Source organism: Lepisosteus oculatus, chromosome 9 (assembly GCF_040954835.1).
Source record: "Lepisosteus oculatus isolate fLepOcu1 chromosome 9, fLepOcu1.hap2, whole genome shotgun sequence".
NCBI classification, from domain to species: Eukaryota; Metazoa; Chordata; class Actinopteri; order Semionotiformes; family Lepisosteidae; genus Lepisosteus; species Lepisosteus oculatus.
Genome location: NC_090704.1, coordinates 39,668,554 through 39,688,280, shown reverse-complemented (window position 1 = coordinate 39,688,280; position 19,727 = coordinate 39,668,554). Strand labels below are relative to the sequence as shown.

Genomic DNA, 19,727 nt, shown 5'->3' with positions numbered 1-19,727 from the left:
AAGAGGGTGGGTGTTTACCTCAGTATCCTGCCCAAGCTCTGCTTTCAGGTTGCACAATGTGGCCAATCTAAAGTTCCCCATTAATTCAGTTATTGAAGTTACCTCTCACTTCTTCACCTGAGCTGCTGTCTCGTGGAATTACTGTCCCTCACACCAGTGAGTTCTGTTTCAAAAGAGAATGGTGTGGGTCATCTCCTGTCTCCAAAGTGCTTTGGATTCCTTTGGGGTGAAAAGCGCTAGACAAAAGCAAGGACTTGTTATCATGGTTTCAAAAGAAGATGTCACCACTGGATGGGGTGTCATTTCAGAAGAAGTGTCAGCACTGATGTAGACATCAGGACACATCCAATACAATATCAAGACCTGTAAGGTTTGTTTATTTATAAAGAGAAACAGCAAGTGAGAAAAAAGCAAATCTTTAGGACTCCAAATTAAGAGTTAAGTTCAAGTTCAAGTTTATTGTCATTACACTCATATACATGGTATATGGTATAATGAAATGCTATTTAGCTTGCTCTCGGACATAAGTAGTACAAAGAGAAAAACAACAACAACAATACAATTGTGTAGCAAAAGAAAGACAGAGACAACTGGCAGTGTGCAAAAAAACAACAACAGACAATGTGCAAAAAAACAACAGGCAATGTGCAAAACAACAAAAAGGTGGCAGTTACTGACACCAGTTTACATGATTAGTTAATTCTGTAACATTAGAACTTTCTTTCCACTTCTTAAATAAATTGCTGTTTTATTCAGCATGATTCAGGCCAAATGTACTAGCAAAATTTGCATAAAATAAGGACAGAGCAATACATAACATTTACTGCATCTACTGGATACTGCATCTGTTATGTAAATTTCAAAACGTCTACAAAATTCTGAATTCTGAAATACCTTTCTTCTATGTAAACTGTTGTATAACACGCTTATGTATTCATAGGTCAAAGTCAAAATTTGCAGGCACTATAATCAGGCCGGTCAGTCATAGCCTGTTTTAAACCCCAGTGAATACACAATTTCATGAGTGCTTTTCAGGCAGGGCACCTATGTCCTGTTGGGTGCTAACAGCAAGCGTTACAAATGTGAATTCCTCCAGACTTCGTTTAATAACATAATTTCAATGTGTCTTTAATTAATTTTTACATCTGGAATTTGTTAGGTTAGGAAGAGTCTCTAGTTTTAATAAAGAATAACAGGCTCTTTTTAGATATGTGCTATAATAAAAGTAATACTTTGCACCATAAATTTGAAGAGTAAATTGGTTTACCTTAAGGCAAAGTATACACTACGGTTTCTGGCTGCTCTTCCATTCACGCTACGTATTTACGCTACATGTACATAAAATATGTAAATAATTTTATTTTCTGTATTCATATAATATTTTAAATAAAATAATTCACAAACCTTCTTTTTTCTGTATCTTATTTTATTCCTGTCTATTAAATGTTTTATTCTTTGACATAAAAAGTTATCAAAAAAGCCAGCACTTGCTCCATATAAAAACAGTAATCATATTACAGTATATGCCTTTCAAATTCACTGGGTAACATTCCCTTTTTCATCATACAATGAACTCCCTGTGCAACACTGCGCTTGCGTTTGCTGCAAGCCCCCCGACATGACGTCAAGACGTTCAACACTACGTGTTGCCCTGTACCCCGGATGTGTTTGTGAGCGCTTGTGTTTCTGCATAGAAGGAGGAGGAGATGCCTCTACCCGTGCAGGTCTTTAACTTTCAGGTAAACTAATTATTAAAATTTTGATATCCACAAGGCGTTTATTAGTTGCAGTACCAACTAGATACATGTTGGTAACGTTAGGCAGTACGTTGGTTTTGACTTCTCTGGTTCGGTCATCCCATTGAAATGAATTGGGCCTCCGGCTCTTGTCAATTTTGGAAGAGGTCTTGTCAACTTGTCTAAGTTCGGTTTAAGCGGGTTCAATCACGACGGCGGCATTTCGTTTTCTTGATATGTGTTTTGTTTATCTAATTTATGTGGGAAATAAGAGGGAGTGGGTGTTTTCTGTGATTTGAGTAGATATCATTACTAGAGGTGCACAGTGTGGATAGTCTCTCCCAACTTTAGGTGCATTTGGTCACTTAGCTCCAACCGGTACTGAGAACTCGGTGAATTCTATTGCTAGAACAAGTCTAATTTGGTCGTTTTTTAAATGTTGCATATAATTTTAATATTAAATCTTTATGATCGTTTTATTTTCGGCCGTGCTTTGGAAACGGTAAAAGAATAGGCTTAAGATGCTGGTGGGCCTCTTGTTGTTATTGAAGCCCATTGCATCATATAAACCAGTGATTAGATAGCTTGATGTCGTCCTCGTCTGACTTCAGGTTTTAGCATCCTTTTTATACTCTGGATTATACATTGCAGTATTTTATAAGCTATTTTTAAAATGTACAGGTCAGAACTGCTGGGAAATAAATAAGCTTGCTAAAGCAAAATCTGATTGAGGTTTTCATTATTTATGTGTTTTTAGGTTGGTGTCGATGAACTTACATCACTTTCACAGTTTGTTCACCTAGTCACCGAGTACAGTGCAGACAATTCAGAAAGGTTATGTGTGCATTAGCCAAGGTAACAGCAGTTATATTGATGGGAATAGCAAAGGTGTAATTAACAGTTTTGAGTAACAGAAGTCGTTTTATAGATGTTTAGATTGACAATTTGTCGTGTACAGTTATGCAAATTGTTTAGCCTAATTTATTGAAAACCTTCTTACTCTTGTATTTTACAGTGACCTTAATATTATTTTACTTCCTTGGCTTTTTTTGGCATATTATAAAAAATTACAGGTTTGCTAACTTCACAACTTTAGATTTACCTCAAGTGTTTTATGTCTAATAATTGAAGATTTATTCCTTTCTTGGTTTCTGTTTGTAAAATTGGAACACTGGTAATGTATCAAATATTATGTGACAATTCATCTGATGGATATTACACATCATCATAATTCTGATGTAATATTATTTTTTATATTGATGCTCAGAAATAATGTATGTACGTTTAGGGGGTCCAAATATTTAAGAACATCTCAGATGCATTGAGCTTTGCAGATTATTTTTTCATTCACTTTTCTAAGGACTCATTTGGTACAAAACACTTTCAGTGTTTAAAGTGCAGCAATGTCTGAATTTAATATTTTGTCACATTTATTTTTAATATCAGCTTTTTAAGCCGGGAGTTTTCCAATGCTGTTTCCCAAGGATTGGGTTTTCTATTTTTTAATAGCACTAGCACCTTAATTTAAGTTTTAACATGGTCCAGTTTTTGCAATAACAGGCTGATTCTAGGCTGATTCTTAAAATATTAAGAACAATGTCCCTAGTCCTGGAAACCAGTATGTCTTCTTTCCCAGAAGCTCGGGTGTATGTTATTTGTATGGTAACTGTAAATAAGGTATATTTAGAGTTGTCCATTTTACTTTTTAAATATTCTGCATTAACAGTTTTATTTGTTTTTGTACTGGTGATCGCTTTATTTATAATTTGATGGTACATGCCCATGTTGTTCTGTTTCTGATGTCCTTCTTGCAGGAAAGTTCTATGTCAGGGACAGGGGGTGTAGAGCAAGCTCAGGAAAGGATCAGGGATAGCTCTCCTCCCAGCTCAGCCTCTTCCTCAGTGACAGACCTTTTCTGCACTCCCCACAGCAGTAGGTCTGACCTCTTCCTTTCCTATACTGCGGGGGACAGCGTCCTTAGCGCCAGCCTATCAGCCTGTGCGCTGCTACCAGAGGTATAGTGTAGGATATAGTAGTGCAGAGACAAAATGTTTGAGGATTGAATGCGGCAGAAGCTGTGACTTAAGCACAGGCTGTTCTTGAAACACTATGAGAACAAAGTGCTTTTGTCTTCTTTTTTGAAGGCTCAGGGTTACATTTTGAGACTAGCACCGAAAGTCAGGATTGGTGCAGTAAATACACTAAATGCAATGTGTTAGTGCTGCAAGTAGAAGCTTTTTCCAAAGAGTTAATTTAACCAAAATTGGCACCATATGCATACCAATATGATCTTAGTGTAATGTTCAGAAACTGACATTCCCTTTAAAGGTAAAATTGAAAGTGAAACGGAAATCATACATAAACCATCCTAAACTGGGGTCTTGGCTCGGTTTGTGTGCTCCAGAACATCTGCATGATATCACACTGCCAAAAATAAAAAATACCAAAAATCAGTACTTTGAGGGTTGCCATCTATACCAGGAAAGATGTCTTCTGCATGTACTACAAGGAGAGGCACTTGCACTGACAATGTGAGTCTTGGCCAATGTAGTATCCATGGATACACTTACAAATTCCTGTGGAAACATCAAGCAGTTTCATGCAAGTCACTAGGGGGCGGCAGTCTTCTGTTTACTTAAATTGAATTTTGGGCTTTAAGTCATTGATGGTTAAATATGGTGTTGCATTTATACCTACTTGTACCTTTCTTGGCTTAAGTTCTAGTTTTAGGACATTGCCAGTCTGCAGATGTTCTGAGTATACAATCACTTACAGCAACCTAAGATGTTTGGAATGATTTGTTTTTCATTCTTGATTAATACTTTCAAGAAATTAAGCGCACTGGTGTCGGGATGAATTTGAAAGAGATATAAGGATGTCCTACAGTCATCTGTTTCCAGTTCTATTTAACCTCATGTTAACCTCACAGTTTCATATCAATGTAAAAAAGGCCAAAGGGGAGTGAAGGAAGACATGTCATACAACTGAAAATAAAATAGTACTTTAAAAAGTACAGGGTCCCATTGTAATACATGGTATTTTGGTTTCTCTACGCAGAACTTCAAGTGTTTTTAATATTAGCCACAAGGCATTTTCAAAGCATATTGATGTTTTGGGAATAAATAAGTTGGCATGGAAGAAAAAAAAACAGTTAAAATAAATGAGACATCGTGTAAAGGCATTTTTTTCATGTTTCGAATAAGAACAGTGTCCAGTGAATCTTAGTTCATAAAGATTATACCAATTTTATTAGTTTGCTCCTGTGTTCCTCCACAGGTTGAGGATCTTAAATTGTCTTCTTTCATTCCTACTTTTCTGTAAACCTGTTATCTGAACTCTGTACAGTTTCAAAGTATACTCAAACATATCATGCAGTAGTCTTAGTTTTCTTATTCTCTGGTAAGTTTTTATGTTTTCTTTTTAAGGTTTTCATCTCCTTTCCAGTATATTTTGTGCATCACTAATCAGCATGTTCAGATTGATTGCACACTCATTTTGCCTGGTCTGAGTAGGCATGTTTGAATCTAAAATGCATACATCTGTTCCAACTATGTGCCCTCATGAAAATCACTATCTCTAATGTTAAAGTTCAAATGAATGGTGTATTCTTTCACACTAGAACTAACATTGCATTACCTTATATTAGTGCTTTACAAGGTTTTGCCCACCTTTGACTTTTCTATCACTTGAAGTCCATTAGAGAATAGAGACAGATTCAGTGCAGGGCCTATTGTGTGTGAGTTAATTTAAACATTAGTTCCATTCTAATTTTATTCTCATTAAGTACTGTACAGTATGTTGTGTATGATGTAAGCCAGTGTTTTGTACACATTTCAATTTAATTTTTCGAGTATGTGCTTTTTTTTTAAATTAGGTTCTTTAGTTATTGCTTGCCGATAGAACAAGCGTCTTTGACCAGATTAAATTTCCAAGATGTGTATGTAGCCTGTACACTTTACAACTTAGATTATCTGTGTCTGGACTACAAATTTGTGTTTGCTCACTCAGATTAAATACTAAGTGCAGCCTTCAAAACTGGCATTAACTGAAATGACTTCATAATGCAAAACAAATCTTTAGCACTGATATGCACCTTGTGTAGAATTCTGCTTTTAAGTCAGGCTTACTAAAAATACAATTTAAATTCTCAAAGCAATGATAGAAAAACCTGATTTCACCATAATTATCACAGTGTTTTTGTAGCATCATCCATGGCGCTCAAGACTCCAACATTTGTTTGACAGCCAGATTATTTTGGTCAAGTAATGCATTTAATTGCAGTTTAACAAGTTCTTAAATATGAATTTCATGAATTTTAATTGTAACAGAATTACTAAAACATCCAAATATTAAAAACAAAACAAACAGTTATTTGCAACAGTCATATAGTTTACACAATGGTACAGTAACAGCAAAACGCGTGTCGGTATTAACCTAAATTAGCTGTAAAAGTTTCTCAAGATCATCATGTTTTCTTCAGTATGCATCTGTATAGAACTGAAATAAACAACTTGCAAAATGACTTGCTCCACTTAATAAAATCTCAGTGCCTCAACTTGCCTAAAATGCTAACCATAAGACAACTGGAAATTCACTACACATGTATTTCTCTAAACATGCATCACAAAACAATCATTTTCTCAATTTTTGTAATTCACGTTTGTGGTCTCATTATCAGTGGTAAATAGCTTAGCAAATACACAGAAAGAATGGCCGCCCTTATTACCAGAACAGTGAACTTTTGTATGAGATCCTTCTTTCGGTAATTCTATTAATCAACTGCCAGTTGTGATTGAGGAGACTGAGAGGCAGCATGGCTTGTAAAGTAATCCAAATGCTGATCTATTAAATGTGAAGTGGCACAGACCTACCTTTTCTGATTGAGGAAATGGGTTGATATTATAAAATACACAAGTTATGTGTACAAGGTAATTGAATCCAAAAAAGAACGTTTTTGAAAACAGTGTTGTAGTGCGTGGTCTGTGGAGACGTCCAGACATCAAGGTAGTCCCTACTTTGGAAAGGGCTGGGATTCAAAGTGTGAACAATTAAAAGGTTTTGGTGTTTCTCAACAAATTCTGATACAGTTTTACAGAGCCATTATCAAGAGCATTGTGAAACACCTATAACTGTTTGGTTTGGCAAAATGTCTGCCCACTCCAAAATCAAACCGCAGTGTGTTATTTGCTCTGCAGAGAGGGTCACTGGCTGTCATCTGCCCTCCACTGATGTTTTGTACAATTCCAGAGTAAAGAGGCAGGAAGGAAAGATTGCTTATAACCCTTCCTACCCAGGTTACCACCCGTTTCATAATTTCCCTCAGGAAGATGCTGCCAGCTGATTAAAATCTTAACCACCCAGTATTTGAATAGCTTCTTTCCTAGGGCTGTCTTTTTGATTAACCAGAATTCCTTTCGTTATACAGTATGTGAACTGTTTTAATGATATACTAGAATAAATTCCTTTTACATGAATGTACTTATTACTTATTGAATACATTCTGAAATAGTTTTCTAGTTTAATAATAGTAATGTGTTGTATTCAGTTGTATCTAAAAATGTTCATGCTTGGGCTTGGGTATCTTAATTGATTTCAAGAAGAATTTGTGTTCAATTTGTTCTTCCATTGTTTGTTTGAAGCACTCATTTACACAGTTCACCTGTAAAATAGTGGAATTACCTGAGATATTTGCCAAAATGGCTTATCTTCTGTTATATACATTGTTTTATCAGCAAAATCATTTTGACTTCCACTTTTAGGGGGCTGTGGAGCCCATGCAAATAGATGCTGACCCGCAGGAAGACCAGCAGAATGCACCTGATACGAATTATGTTGTGGAAAATCCAACACTGGTACGTGAATTACCTTCGTATAACTTAAAAGTTGAACTGAAGTATTTGGCATGAGAAGATTAACCGAGATATTCTCAGAAGCAAACATTTGGCACATGGACATTTTTATCCAAATTACACTGAAGCATATGATGCACTTAGATTATAATTCAGGAAAGGCAAATTCAATTAGATCTTGTTTTCTAGTGCTTATCTGACAACAACAGTACTTATCTATCATGAAATAGTAGTATGAAACTACTTACTCTTGTAAGTAGTCCTCATCTCAGTTCATTTAACTGTTCCATATGATGCTATATTGATCTTTATTGATGTAGTGATGTTTTTGGTCTGGATGAATGTGCATTAAGTAGTCATCTTGCTCTTTAAATGTATATTTTTTTAAATAACACATCTTCAATCATGAAATTGGATTTTCTAGCTCCCTAAGTGTATTGCATGAGAAAAGTAGAATTTACAAATATTGATCCAATCTACTTCCCTAGAAGAAGAAAAAAACTATATACTAGACATTGTCATTTTCTTTTTCACACATCAAATGAAACAGTAGAGGTTTATTAATCTTATGCCTCATTTGGATCTGTGTCCTTAAAGGCATCTTTAAATTAGATTACATTTTTTTTGCTTGTGCGATGCCCTTATCCCCTGGCCATAAATATGCAGTTTAATAGAGACTTGTTTTATACTTTTGGTGTATTAGCACTTTAATGCCTAAAGTGCCTCCCTTAGCAATAGTTAACATAGGTAATATATGATATGATAACAATAGGTAGGTGCTTTGTTTTAGGATCTGGAGCAGTATGCTTCCAGCTACAGCGGGCTAATGAGGATTGAGAGGCTGCAGTTTATTGCTGACCACTGTCCCCAGCTGCGTGTTGAAGCTCTCAAGATGGCTCTCTCTTTCGTCCAAAGAACGTTTAATGTTGATGTCTATGAGGAAATCCACCGCAAGCTTACTGAAGCTACTAGGTATGACAGCCTTCTTGCTTTACATCTTCATGTTAATTTCCGCCAGGCCTATCTGGGCAATACCTGAAACAGCTTAACTGTATGTTGAATTTATTAGTTCATATGACTGCTGTTGTATTGACAGATAGAATTGCAGTTTGTGATATATATAATGCACTAGTTCCAGATTTGAAGCAGTTCCAGTGTAGCAAATTACTATGTTCTTTCTGAGGAACTTAAATCTTGACTTGAAATATGCTTTTTTTGGATTCTGCACAGTGACATTCTCATTCCTCTTGTGAGTGTTTAATTAATTATAATATAGGGTCTTTAAAGGTAATCTATATACCCACTGTATATCTTATCTTATATGAGATAAATCTAATTTCTGTTTAGCTGTAACTGTTTTTGCCTGACCACAGGGATGTTCAGGGAGTTCCGGATGCAGTTCCAGAGGGTGGGGTAGAGCCCCCTCCTCTTGATACAGCCTGGGCCGAGTCCACAAGGAAAAAAGCTCTACTCAAACTGGAGAAACTTGACACAGACCTGAAAAACTACAAGGGAAACTCCATCAAAGAGAGCATCAGGTAAATGTGAGCAGTGAGGCTCTAGCTGAAGCCTTGTTTTAGCGCCATAGGATAAAAGACAGGTGCTTAAGGATAGTAATGCACGTGTTATTGGAAGTGAAGACTGAGGAGCATCTCCAGTACACTTAAGAAGAACTCAAATGCTTTTCTCTTTGAGCTTTAACTTCCTTAAATTAAAAAAAAAAGTTACACTAAGAACACTTAACTGCTGTGAATTGCATCTCAAATACATGAGGGAGTCTCAGACTAGCCTTTAGGGCACATGTAGCCAGTTCAGTAACTCAAAGCAGTTTGTCTCATATTCTTTAACTAACTTAGCAGATGCTCAGCAGCAGTAGACTGGGTTTCTTCAGAACACAAGCGAGCTACATCCTCAGAATAGTTAAAAGAATACCCTTTGCTGACAGTTTGCACCTTCCCTCACAATAGGTACTGTAACTGACCTTTGCCTTTTTCTTGGATTTTAAACGCGAGTGCTATTTAATTGTTTCAGTTTTTACTAACTCCTTGCTGGAAAAACTTCGTTCTAGGAGGGGTCATGATGACCTGGGAGATCATTATTTAGACTGTGGTGACCTCAGCAATGCCTTGAAATGTTATTCCCGAGCCCGAGACTACTGCACTAGCGCCAAACACGTCATCAACATGTGTCTTAATGTAATCAAGGTATGTAGCCTGCATGTGGTTCAAACCTGCGATATTAAAATTGTTAAGGAGATCATTATTAACATTAGATATTGGTGTTGGTTCAAATCACCTGATGGTTAACTTTTTGTTAGACAAATCTAAAAAACATTAATTTAAGGTTCAATGACTTAATCATTTGTGAAATACTTGTAAAGGAAAATAATGTTGCATTTCTGGACCTTGAGTTGCATAAGGTACAAAGGCTCTGAAGATCTCTAGGCTCTAGTTAAGCTGCAAATATCCTAGCAGAAATAAATTACCTTGAGAATGTGAGCATCACCTAGCTTTATGAAATGAAGGAAATCCAAAGCTTCAAGCCTGTTATAAATATTTTAGATGTTTTGACACCAGTAATTCTGTGTGTAATTTTTCACAGCAGTAGTTTGTTACTCTTGACTGGTTTAATAGATCTTATGTAAACAAAAGTAATAGATCAGGATGGATCATCTTTGATCATTAGCTTTTTTCTCCCATATTTGATGGAGTAAGACTGAAAAATATGCTGAATGGAAGGAGGGCAATTACAGCAGTGACAGGATGAGAAATGACAATTGTTTATGAATTTTCTAATTTGTTTCTACATCACTATTTAGATGGGACTCTAAAATAAGTACTTTTGCGTTCTAGTGCTATTTAAAATGTGTGATGTATATGGAAGCAAGAGCCATTGTAAAAATAAGTTATTGTTTGGGTTTAATCGAATAGATAACACAATATTTAATGTGTGTGGATTATTAGGATTGAGAACACTAGGGGGCAGGCTTTAACATTTGTTTCCTTTTCTTTTTGTAGGTTAGTGTTTACCTCCAGAACTGGTCCCATGTCCTTAGCTATGTCAGCAAGGCTGAATCCACTCCAGAAATAGCAGAGGTATGATCCTTACTTTTTCAGTTTTAATTAGTTTTTTAACTTTCCTAAAAGCTGTACTGTATATTTGTTTTCTTGTAATTAATTCATTTTCTTGCCCAACAGCAAAGAGGAGAAAGAGACAGTCAAAACCAGGCAGTCCTCACCAAACTAAAATGTGCTGCAGGTATTTTAATATTTATTTCTTCTTTATACGTTTAAGGATTTTTTATTTAAGTGAATCTCTTGTCCATATGGACTGTTTCTGTACATACTTCGAGGTTAACACAGGTAATTTAGATCAAAGATCATTAAAAGAAAGACTGAGAAATATCAATTTCAATTAATTATTGGCAAGTTAAAAATTTTACTTTATTACTCCCTGGAAAAGTGCTACTGTATTTCATCTTGTCATCATGATCAATCTATATCAATTGCCCCTTTACTGTGATATATTAATTATGATATCTATGAACAGTTTGGATAGGTTAATTTAGCATTTCATTTGTGGTTTTCTCCTTTTTGAGTTTGGATAGCTGTAAGATAATTTTATATGCATTATACTTTAAAAAGTAATCTCTCAAAATTCTAAGTTTTGTATAAGGATATAAAATTTAAGTTTCATTCTGTCTCATTTACATTAGAAGGGAGGCCATTGTTAAACCAAAATAGAAAATGGTGCAAGCAGTGTGACTTTTAACACACAGGATGTCATTTGCTTGTTGTTTGATGTTGGAGTTACGTTTTTAGTAAACATTGTTAATCTCCTGAGCTATAGGCTTCTAAATTTGAACAGTTTTAACAAAATTTTCTTTAGGGCCTAATATATAGACATATGTACTCAAAGTACATGACTGTGTTCTTGAAAAAAACAACTCTAAACTAATTCAAAATGTGTTCCCAGTGCAAGAATCGTTACATGTATGTTTTTAAGATGGAGAGGTCCATGTATGTTCAGTGAGTGGAGTGTATATTACATGGTTAGTGACTAAGGTGTGCAATTTGCCTACAGGGAAGATTAAGCTGAATATTGCTCATGAGCACTTAAAGTTGGGTGTCAGATGTTTACAATCTGTTTCACTTTTAAAGATTCAGCCGTTGTGGTGCTCATCAACTAAAAATACATATTATATGTTGTTTTGTTGAATATCCATCATACTTTATGTGCCGTGACCTGAAAGAAACACTAAAAAATAGAATTGTAACTAGGCAAAACACATCATACATCAACACGGGTTTCATGGTCACAGAGTCAAATAGTAGTAAAACCCTGCATAAATGTATCCGTTATATTTACTTTTGCTGTAAAGAACAGCATTTCAAAAGGCATTTACCCTAGCAGACAGCCCTGCTGCTGTTCTGACAGATTTTACTTTCCATCACTCCAGGCCTGGCGGAGCTAGCCTCTCGAAAATACAAACAGGCCGCCAAGTGCTTCCTGCTGGCCTCATTCGACCACTGCGACTTCCCCGAGGTGAGCACAGCTGCAGAGAGCATTTCACTTAGAGGCTGTGTCCCAGCTGCTGGGAAATGATGCACCATTATGGCACACCCCCAAACACAAAGAACACATAGTACAGCAGGGGGTTGTTTCAGCATTATCCAACATTATTAAAGCAGACAGATTTTGATTCCATTAATATTATCTAGTTATTTCTTGGGATGTAATAACTGAAATTAGGCATTCCTGTGTCGAGAATTTATCAAAAACCCAAGATATTCCTTTTTTTGTATTTTTCTCTTAATAGCTGATGATGTTTGGAAACAGAAAAATAAAACGTTTTTCTGAAGTGAGAATGGAACGTACTTTTTATTTGCATGCTTTGGACAGACAGATGGCACATGTGATAAATATGGTTGTAGAACCTGAAGCAAATTTCAGAACAGTAAAATGTTTTCCATCTGTTTGCTTCTCTGTATTTCCAAGACAAATTATATTTTCGTTACATATATGTTCCTGATAGTGTTCTAGTGATCAGTGTGTTTTGTAAAAAAGTTTTGAGAATGTGAACCTAAAAAATAACCCTTTGTGACCCCCTCCCAGCTTCTATCCCCTAGTAACGTAGCAGTTTATGGTGGTCTATGTGCACTGGCTACTTTTGACAGACAGGAACTGCAACGGAATGTCATTTCTAGCAGGTAGGTCTCTCTCTTCATTAAGAGGCATTGTCATTAGCATGTGTCTATTTTTTTTTGCTAGGTTTAGAAACATATCTATGATATTTCCTTTTATTTTTTTCAAGATTCACTGTAAAGATAATTGATGAAATAGTTCAATGGATTACCAAAATGCGAACCTTTTTATTTTAATATGTATTTGCCTGTGGAATTACCTGGGACCCCTCATATAACATTTGTAGAATGTGTAATATGATTTTTGTTTACTCAGCTAAAAAATAAACCTTGCCTTAAAATAGCTGTCAGTTTCTAGATCTTAATAATTATCTCGGAATTCGTATATTTCTGCATAAATAAATTTTGCAATATCTTTAATGTAAAGATGGGGATTGGACATATGTCGTCTATCTGGTAATAACATCTATTTTCTTTTGCATCAGCTCCTTTAAATTATTTTTAGAACTGGAGCCTCAAGTTCGTGACATTATCTTTAAGTTTTACGAGTCAAAGTATGCATCTTGCCTGAAAATGCTGGATGAAATGAAGGTGAGTCATTTGATCTTACCAATAGTTTAATGTTGCCTGCAGGGATATCTTTTTGTCAACAATTAAATATATAAAGCTTACATTTATTTTTTGCTTGAAGCAGTATCATTATTGATGTAAGTGGAAGATATTTGACGCAATAAGGGATGTTTTTATTTGTGGTACACAGAGAGAATTTGCAGTACAGTCAGTGCTCTGAATGCAAATTGTTTCTTCTATTGCTGTTTTATATACTGTATGAGCATCTCAAAATTGAAATACTTCAGTTAAAAATATTGAGCTACTTTACATTTTAACACCTAAACATCCAGTACATTCATGTTTTTTTTAATATTTTTGAGTCTTGAGCATATGCACCATTTTGATTATATGACGATTTGAGTTGTAGTTACTGAGGTCTAGGTTCTGGGTTCTATGCAGAGGTTGTGAATTTTTCCTGTGGGTTTTCCCTAGGAGCTCTGGTTTCCTACCATCTTATTAACCCAATCCATTAGGCTTATTGGTTTCACGTAATTGCCTATTAAACAAGGAAAGAAAGTTGGGCACCACTGTCCCATTGAGTGACTTTGCTGCAGTGCTTACCCAAAAGGCATGAAGTGCAGCTAAGTAGAATTCATGTACCATCTAGGAAAATCTGTGTTGATATAATGTTGGATTTCTTTGCAGATATTCTTTGCAAGGCTAATTTGAATCTGCTTTATTGTAGATGGCTCATATACCATCAGAGATATCATCTTTTTTATCTCAGAATCCTGGTAGATATTTTTATATGCAGAATTTGGAACTAATTGAATAATGTAAAGTTTGAAATTTCTATTACATTATCTTTGGGGAAAAAATCTTGATTTTTGCTTGTTGGTAGTTTGAAGACGAATTTAGTTGTGCATTTTTAATTAATTTTTAAGGACTTTGTGATAACTTCATGTGGATTGATCAAGGTCTTAGTGATTTGCATATTTTATTTTGCCTTAATCAGTGGACTACCACTTATCACTTGAGGTATTACTTGAAACTGATTTATTTTAATTGCTTTTTTCTGTGCCTCCCAGGCACTGTGGGTTCTGTCTGGTATAATACTCATTAAAATAATGCATTATGAAACGCTCTTTAATAGCTGAAGTCACCCGTACTGGAATTATCTTTGTGGTGGGTCATAGCACAAAATAGTTTGCATATGTGCTTTTATGAATGTTTTTTTTTTTGGTGTGTTGTGCTGAAATATCTTAATTTCTGCAGTCAGCATCCATGTTTCAGAAATTGCACACCCTCAACCTCACCTTCCAGTCCATAAGGGCATTCAGGTTGTTGTTCTAAATAATCCCTTAATTACTCAGTGTAACAAATCACATGCTTAATTGATCACAAGTAACTTGTTCCTAGTTTTTTGTAAATTGATCATTTTTTCCTTTAAAAAAACCTGTTGTGCTGGGGCTTTTCTTGACTAGTATACCTTCATGTACTGTATTCTTCCTTTTGTTTTTTTATAGTATTGTTTTTATTTTACTGGTAGTGATGACACTGGTTGTACTTGCCTAACAGGTAGAACAGAATCCCAGTGAAGTGAGTGAACCTGCGTATTTTGAAGCTGAACCTTGTGGATTGTTTGAGCTAGTCTTTGTTCTCCATATATTTCAGGTTTTTAAATAAAATGTATAAAAATTTAAAAATATCACAGAACAGCAGGGTGAACTTGAGCTGTGAAATGAACCTTTTAAAATTAAATAAGCATATGTTTGAGTATTAAGTATTGTGTTGGGTTATATTTTACCATCCCTTACATAGACTTTACTGACTTAGTCTGCAGGATCACTCTTTTTTTTTGCTCTTAACTCTCACTCTAAGATTCTTTTAAACATGTTTAGGAGATGAGAAGGCTTTGTCTTCTAACTTGAATATCTGTAGAAACTTGTTGAGCATCACAGCACAATACTAGCTGAGATCTGTGCAATAACCTTCCTTTCCTCAGTGCCCCATTAAGACACCCATAACTTAAAAATACTCAATAACACACTCCACCCTCTCATTTGGTTCAGAGCTAAACCTCTGCAGAATTTGGTTTGCTGAATTGATTGAATATAGTAGAATTAGAAAAAAAGCACTTAAATGTCTTTATTCTGCTTTATATTGTTTGCCTGTGTACAGCAATTGTTTGATTTTAATTTTAATGTATTTATTTTTACTTTGAGCTAACTTTGAAATAGTGGCACTTGTACATTACTGCAAAACACTTGATAATTATTTTCCTTTTATTTTCTGTCAGGATAACCTTCTGCTAGACATGTATCTGGCACCACATGTAAGGACACTGTACACGCAAATCAGAAACAGGGCTCTTATACAGGTGAGAGGGGTTGTTCAGGACACTTTTATAGTATGACCTCAAAAATAGGTTTTCCTGATTTTGTTTTGTTTTAGTAGTGGTATTCACCTGTCTTTTTGAAGCTGGAACTTGTTTGATTTTAAGTTTTAGGTTTAGTGGCAAAGTAATCTGTAGTTCCATGTTTGAATTTGGAAGAAAATAATTTCTGTAATCCTTGTTTGTGACCAGTTTAATCCTTATCAGGTTACACAACATATTGGAAGTGATGAAGTCCATGTGGAAGAAATACATAAGTTAATTACCTTGGGTCTTCAGGGACATTTTAATCATTTTATTATATATTTATAAATCAATTTTTAACCAAGTTTCTAATGGTACCAGGTTATGTAAATTTTATAGTTAATATTTGATAGCAGTGATATAAACATACCGCTGATTTTCAAGGTATTTTAGTGGTTTTATAACTTTGGGAGATATAAAGGGTACACAAGGAATATTTCTATTGATTTATAATATTTAATAGAAATAGCAGTATATGTAAAATGTTATGCCAATTCTTTGTTGTATTACTGCAGTTAAAATCTGATGTTTCACATTTTGTGATATTAGTTTCCTCAATGGCATTAATCACAAGCATTAGATATATGGACTTTAGGTCAAGGAACGTAGCATTAAGACTATTTTTCTTCTCCGAAACATTTGTTCCTGGGTGACATATTACCATAATACAACCATCTTATATTTGCTGTCCCCTCTGTCTTTAGTAAATGTACAGGAAATGTTACCAAGATTTACAATTTTGCAGTTCTCTGTTTGGATCAATGAAGGTACTACTGGGAACCTGATTATGTCATTGACATCTTTCCCATTACCTTTAGCTTTCTTATTGTTGTCCCAATAAGAGAACCTGTGGTGTGGTGAAGTGAAGGGTAATCATTGTACTTTCAATTGATTTAATGAGATGTGTGTTTTTTCTCTTCTTACAGTACTTCAGTCCCTATGTGTCAGCAGATATGAACAAGATGGCGATCGCCTTCAACACCACAGTGGCGGCTCTGGAGGATGAACTGACACAACTGATTCTGGAGGGCTTAATCAATGCAAGGATCGACTCTCATAGCAAGGCAGGGGGCTCGCTCTGTATCACGCACTCTCAAATCTTCTGTCCTGAGGAGTTCGAAGTGCAGATCAGTAGAGACAGGGCTAAAGGGAGCAGTTATTTTTAATCCAAACCTACATGGTTTGCATTTCAATGGGGAAGGCCAATTTCATATTTCCTAATTCAGATTAATTGCTCCTAACAGCTTGCTTAAAAATAAATAGTTCCTATGTAAATCCAGAATATCAGTTATTGAAAATACAAACATTCAGAACTGTATGTAAAACAGATTCAGATTATTATATATAGCAGGAGTTATGACTGTGACATTTAACTGGTATATGCATGGCTGTTAGAGATACAAAGTTTCAATGAGGACGGATGTTTGTGGGTCCTTTTTCCTTATAGGTTGTGTCTAAAGTCACAGCTGATGTATAATACCACAGTGGGGATCACTGCTCTTTCTCATTTATATCAATCATTTAGATTCCGACTTAGTAACTCAGAATTCCGACTTTATATCTCACATTTGCGACTTCAAAATAGCCCATATTTTATCGAACCCAGGTCTTGTCAAGGTGGGCTTTTTAAATTAGTTTTTATTTACGGAGACAGAATATGAAATAAGATACAGAAATAGGCACTTCACATCCAGAGGAATTCACAATTATAAAAGCTGAAACATACTTTTTACGTATTTCCATTGTTTACTTAAAAAATAAGGTGTTCTTTAGCTCAGATGGCAAGACCTGGTTTCGAGCCCATGCACTGAGGCACGAACTAGGGTGGGAGCGGCGAGGGCACAAGCCCTAGAACCTGAATCCGTTACAATAACAAAAGGACAGACAATGAAGTATGGGCTATTTCGAAGTCGCAATTCTGAGTTGCTAAGTCGCAATTCTGAGTTGCTAAGTCGCAATTCTGAGTTGCTAAGAAGTCGCAATTCTGAGATACCATAGCGCTTTTTTTTTTACTCCCTGGTGGAAACGGGCTTCCATACTTTTTAGTCTTAAGGTATGGGATTGATTTCTGATTGAACGATGTTGTTAAATGTTGTTTTGTAACATGGTATTGTAGTATTTTTGAAAGTGTCATATGTTTATGAGCTCTTGATGTGCAAGACAAAATTTGTAAACTAATGATGTTTGCAGACAATGCAAAAATAGAAAGATTAACATACATTGAAGAAGCTGCAAAGGAAATTCAGAAGGTTTTAGATAAGATTCAAAACCAGGCCAATGCCTGTTAGGTTTGAGAAGTGCAGAGTATTTTCACACAGGTAGCAAAAACAAACTATAGGTTTAAAATGGGAAACACTGATATTGAAGAAGCCACCTTTGAAAAAGACACATGATTTATGTTGCTGTGTCATTTTAATCTTTTAGCAATATGGGAAAGCAGTAAAAAGGCAAATGGAGGATGAGGATTTATAGTTAGATATATTGATTTTAGGTAAAGGGACGTTAAGATTGAGCAGTTGGATTTTAGGAGCATTCTGAAGATAAACCTGTGCAGGGACCTCTTGAATAGAATTACAGAGAAGAAAATTACATTTTATTTTTTATAGATTCTGTATGCAAGGGATGTGGACCAGAGAAGCACAACTTTTGAAAAGTCTCTACAGATGGGAAAAGAATTCCAGAGACGAGCAAAAGCCATGATCCTGCGGGCTGCTGTGCTGCGTAATCAGATTCACGTCAAGGTAACAGGGTCCCCAGGGTAAAGTTTGCTTGCTTCCAATCTGCTTGCATTTTGTACAATTTTCTCATGGGCCATCGGGGCTACTATCAATGTAAAAGTTTTGTTTCCATATGCCAGTTTTAATAAATGCATTGCATGATATTTAAGGTAATTAAGCGGTCTCATTTATCAAGAACTTAATTTAAGCTTGCTTCAGTCATTGAAAGAGATTCTTTTTGAAAAAAATTAACACTAAATTCAGTACCTTAAAAGGCTCCATGTAAAGGCTTAATGTGAAAGCCTTAGCAACAGATCATTTATGTATGCTTTGGACAGGAAATGAGAATGTGTTAAAACTGTTGTGAAACTTATTTTGCCTTTTAAGATTCTAGATTTACTAATTCACTACCATAATCTGTATTGCAATCATTCAGATTTTTATTTTTTTTCTTTCGCTTTCACAATTTTTGGTGGAATTGATTTTTCTTTTGCAGTCCCCTCCAAGAGAAGGTAGCCAAGGCGAACTCACACCTGCCAACAGCCAAACACGAATGAGCACCAACATGTGAAGATTTTAAACCGGATGCCTCTCTAAGGAAAAGTAAATGGGGTCTTCAAGGTATCCCCACCAATGACCCTATTAGAAATCATTTTCCCTGTTGGAGTAACAAAAATACAAAAAGACTTAAAGTGGGAAGACGAAGTGTGTTATATAGATTGAGGACAAAAAACAGAGCCTGTCGCTCAAATAAAAATGTGTTAGAAAAGAAAAAGGTTACAGCTCTCAAGCTGTATTGTCCCATTGTTCTTTGTAAGATGCACTTTCCTTTGTATCTTGTGACAAACACATTGAAAAACCTCATTTACTGAAGTGCACAGAACAAGATAATTGATTTTAAATTCCGTGTAAGTATACATGAACATTGGGGATCTTTGGCAGGATTTTCTTTTCCTTTTCATTCATCTTAAGGGTATGCTATGGATGGTATAGTAAGTCGCCAGTACTAGCCATCCCCATATTCAAGCTGTTTGTATAAGGAAATATTTAAGAAGCCTTCCAAATAAAGCGTCTCTGTTCCTTAGGCTAATATTTTTGTGTGTTTTATCTTCTATTAAGCACATGAAAAGCTGGTTTTACTGCATTGTCAATTCAGGGGAGTTTTTTTATGATGGGTTTCTTCATGAGTGTCTTTGTTTTGGTATTCATTTAGTTACATCATCAAGCATGTTGAAAAATCAATTACAGGGTCTTGTAGGTCACAGCAAATGGTCACAGCAAATAGTGCTGAACAAGTTATAGCTAAAAAA

At 35.4% G+C, this 19,727-nt stretch overlaps 1 protein-coding gene across 5 annotated transcripts; it reads left to right on the top strand.

The window, feature by feature from the left end:
- The first annotated feature begins 1,653 nt into the window (after positions 1 to 1,653).
- Positions 1,654 to 19,507, top strand: gps1 (G protein pathway suppressor 1). 5 transcript variants are annotated; one of them, XM_015356664.2, is made up of 16 exons: positions 1,664 to 1,739; positions 2,494 to 2,591; positions 3,551 to 3,751; positions 7,496 to 7,588; positions 8,376 to 8,557; positions 8,959 to 9,123; positions 9,654 to 9,789; positions 10,603 to 10,680; positions 10,783 to 10,843; positions 12,045 to 12,130; positions 12,701 to 12,795; positions 13,215 to 13,320; positions 15,581 to 15,661; positions 16,627 to 16,764; positions 18,307 to 18,458; positions 18,914 to 19,507. In XM_015356664.2, exons 2-16 carry the CDS (start codon positions 2,574 to 2,576, stop codon positions 18,972 to 18,974), a joined length of 1,653 nt encoding a protein of 550 aa, XP_015212150.1. In that variant the 5' UTR covers positions 1,664 to 1,739; positions 2,494 to 2,573; the 3' UTR covers positions 18,975 to 19,507. The 5 variants fall into 5 exon arrangements, with proteins under 5 accessions (XP_006635200.2, XP_015212149.1, XP_015212154.1 ...); XM_006635137.3 differs by lacking the exon at positions 2,494 to 2,591 and having other exon boundaries at positions 1,654 to 1,739; positions 18,307 to 18,441; XM_015356663.2 differs by lacking the exon at positions 2,494 to 2,591 and having other exon boundaries at positions 1,654 to 1,739.
- Positions 19,508 to 19,727: the final 220 nt, after the last annotated feature.

Excerpts from the sequence above, each read along its gene's own strand:
- gps1 (XM_015356663.2), top strand. The coding sequence starts at position 1,707 with ATGCCTCTACCCGTGCAGGTCTTTAACTTTCAG. Across the intron at positions 10,844-12,044 it reads CAAACTAAAATGTGCTGCAG|GCCTGGCGGAGCTAGCCTCT; the intron begins GTATTTTAATAT and ends CCATCACTCCAG. Across the intron at positions 15,662-16,626 it reads GAAACAGGGCTCTTATACAG|TACTTCAGTCCCTATGTGTC; the intron begins GTGAGAGGGGTT and ends CTCTTCTTACAG.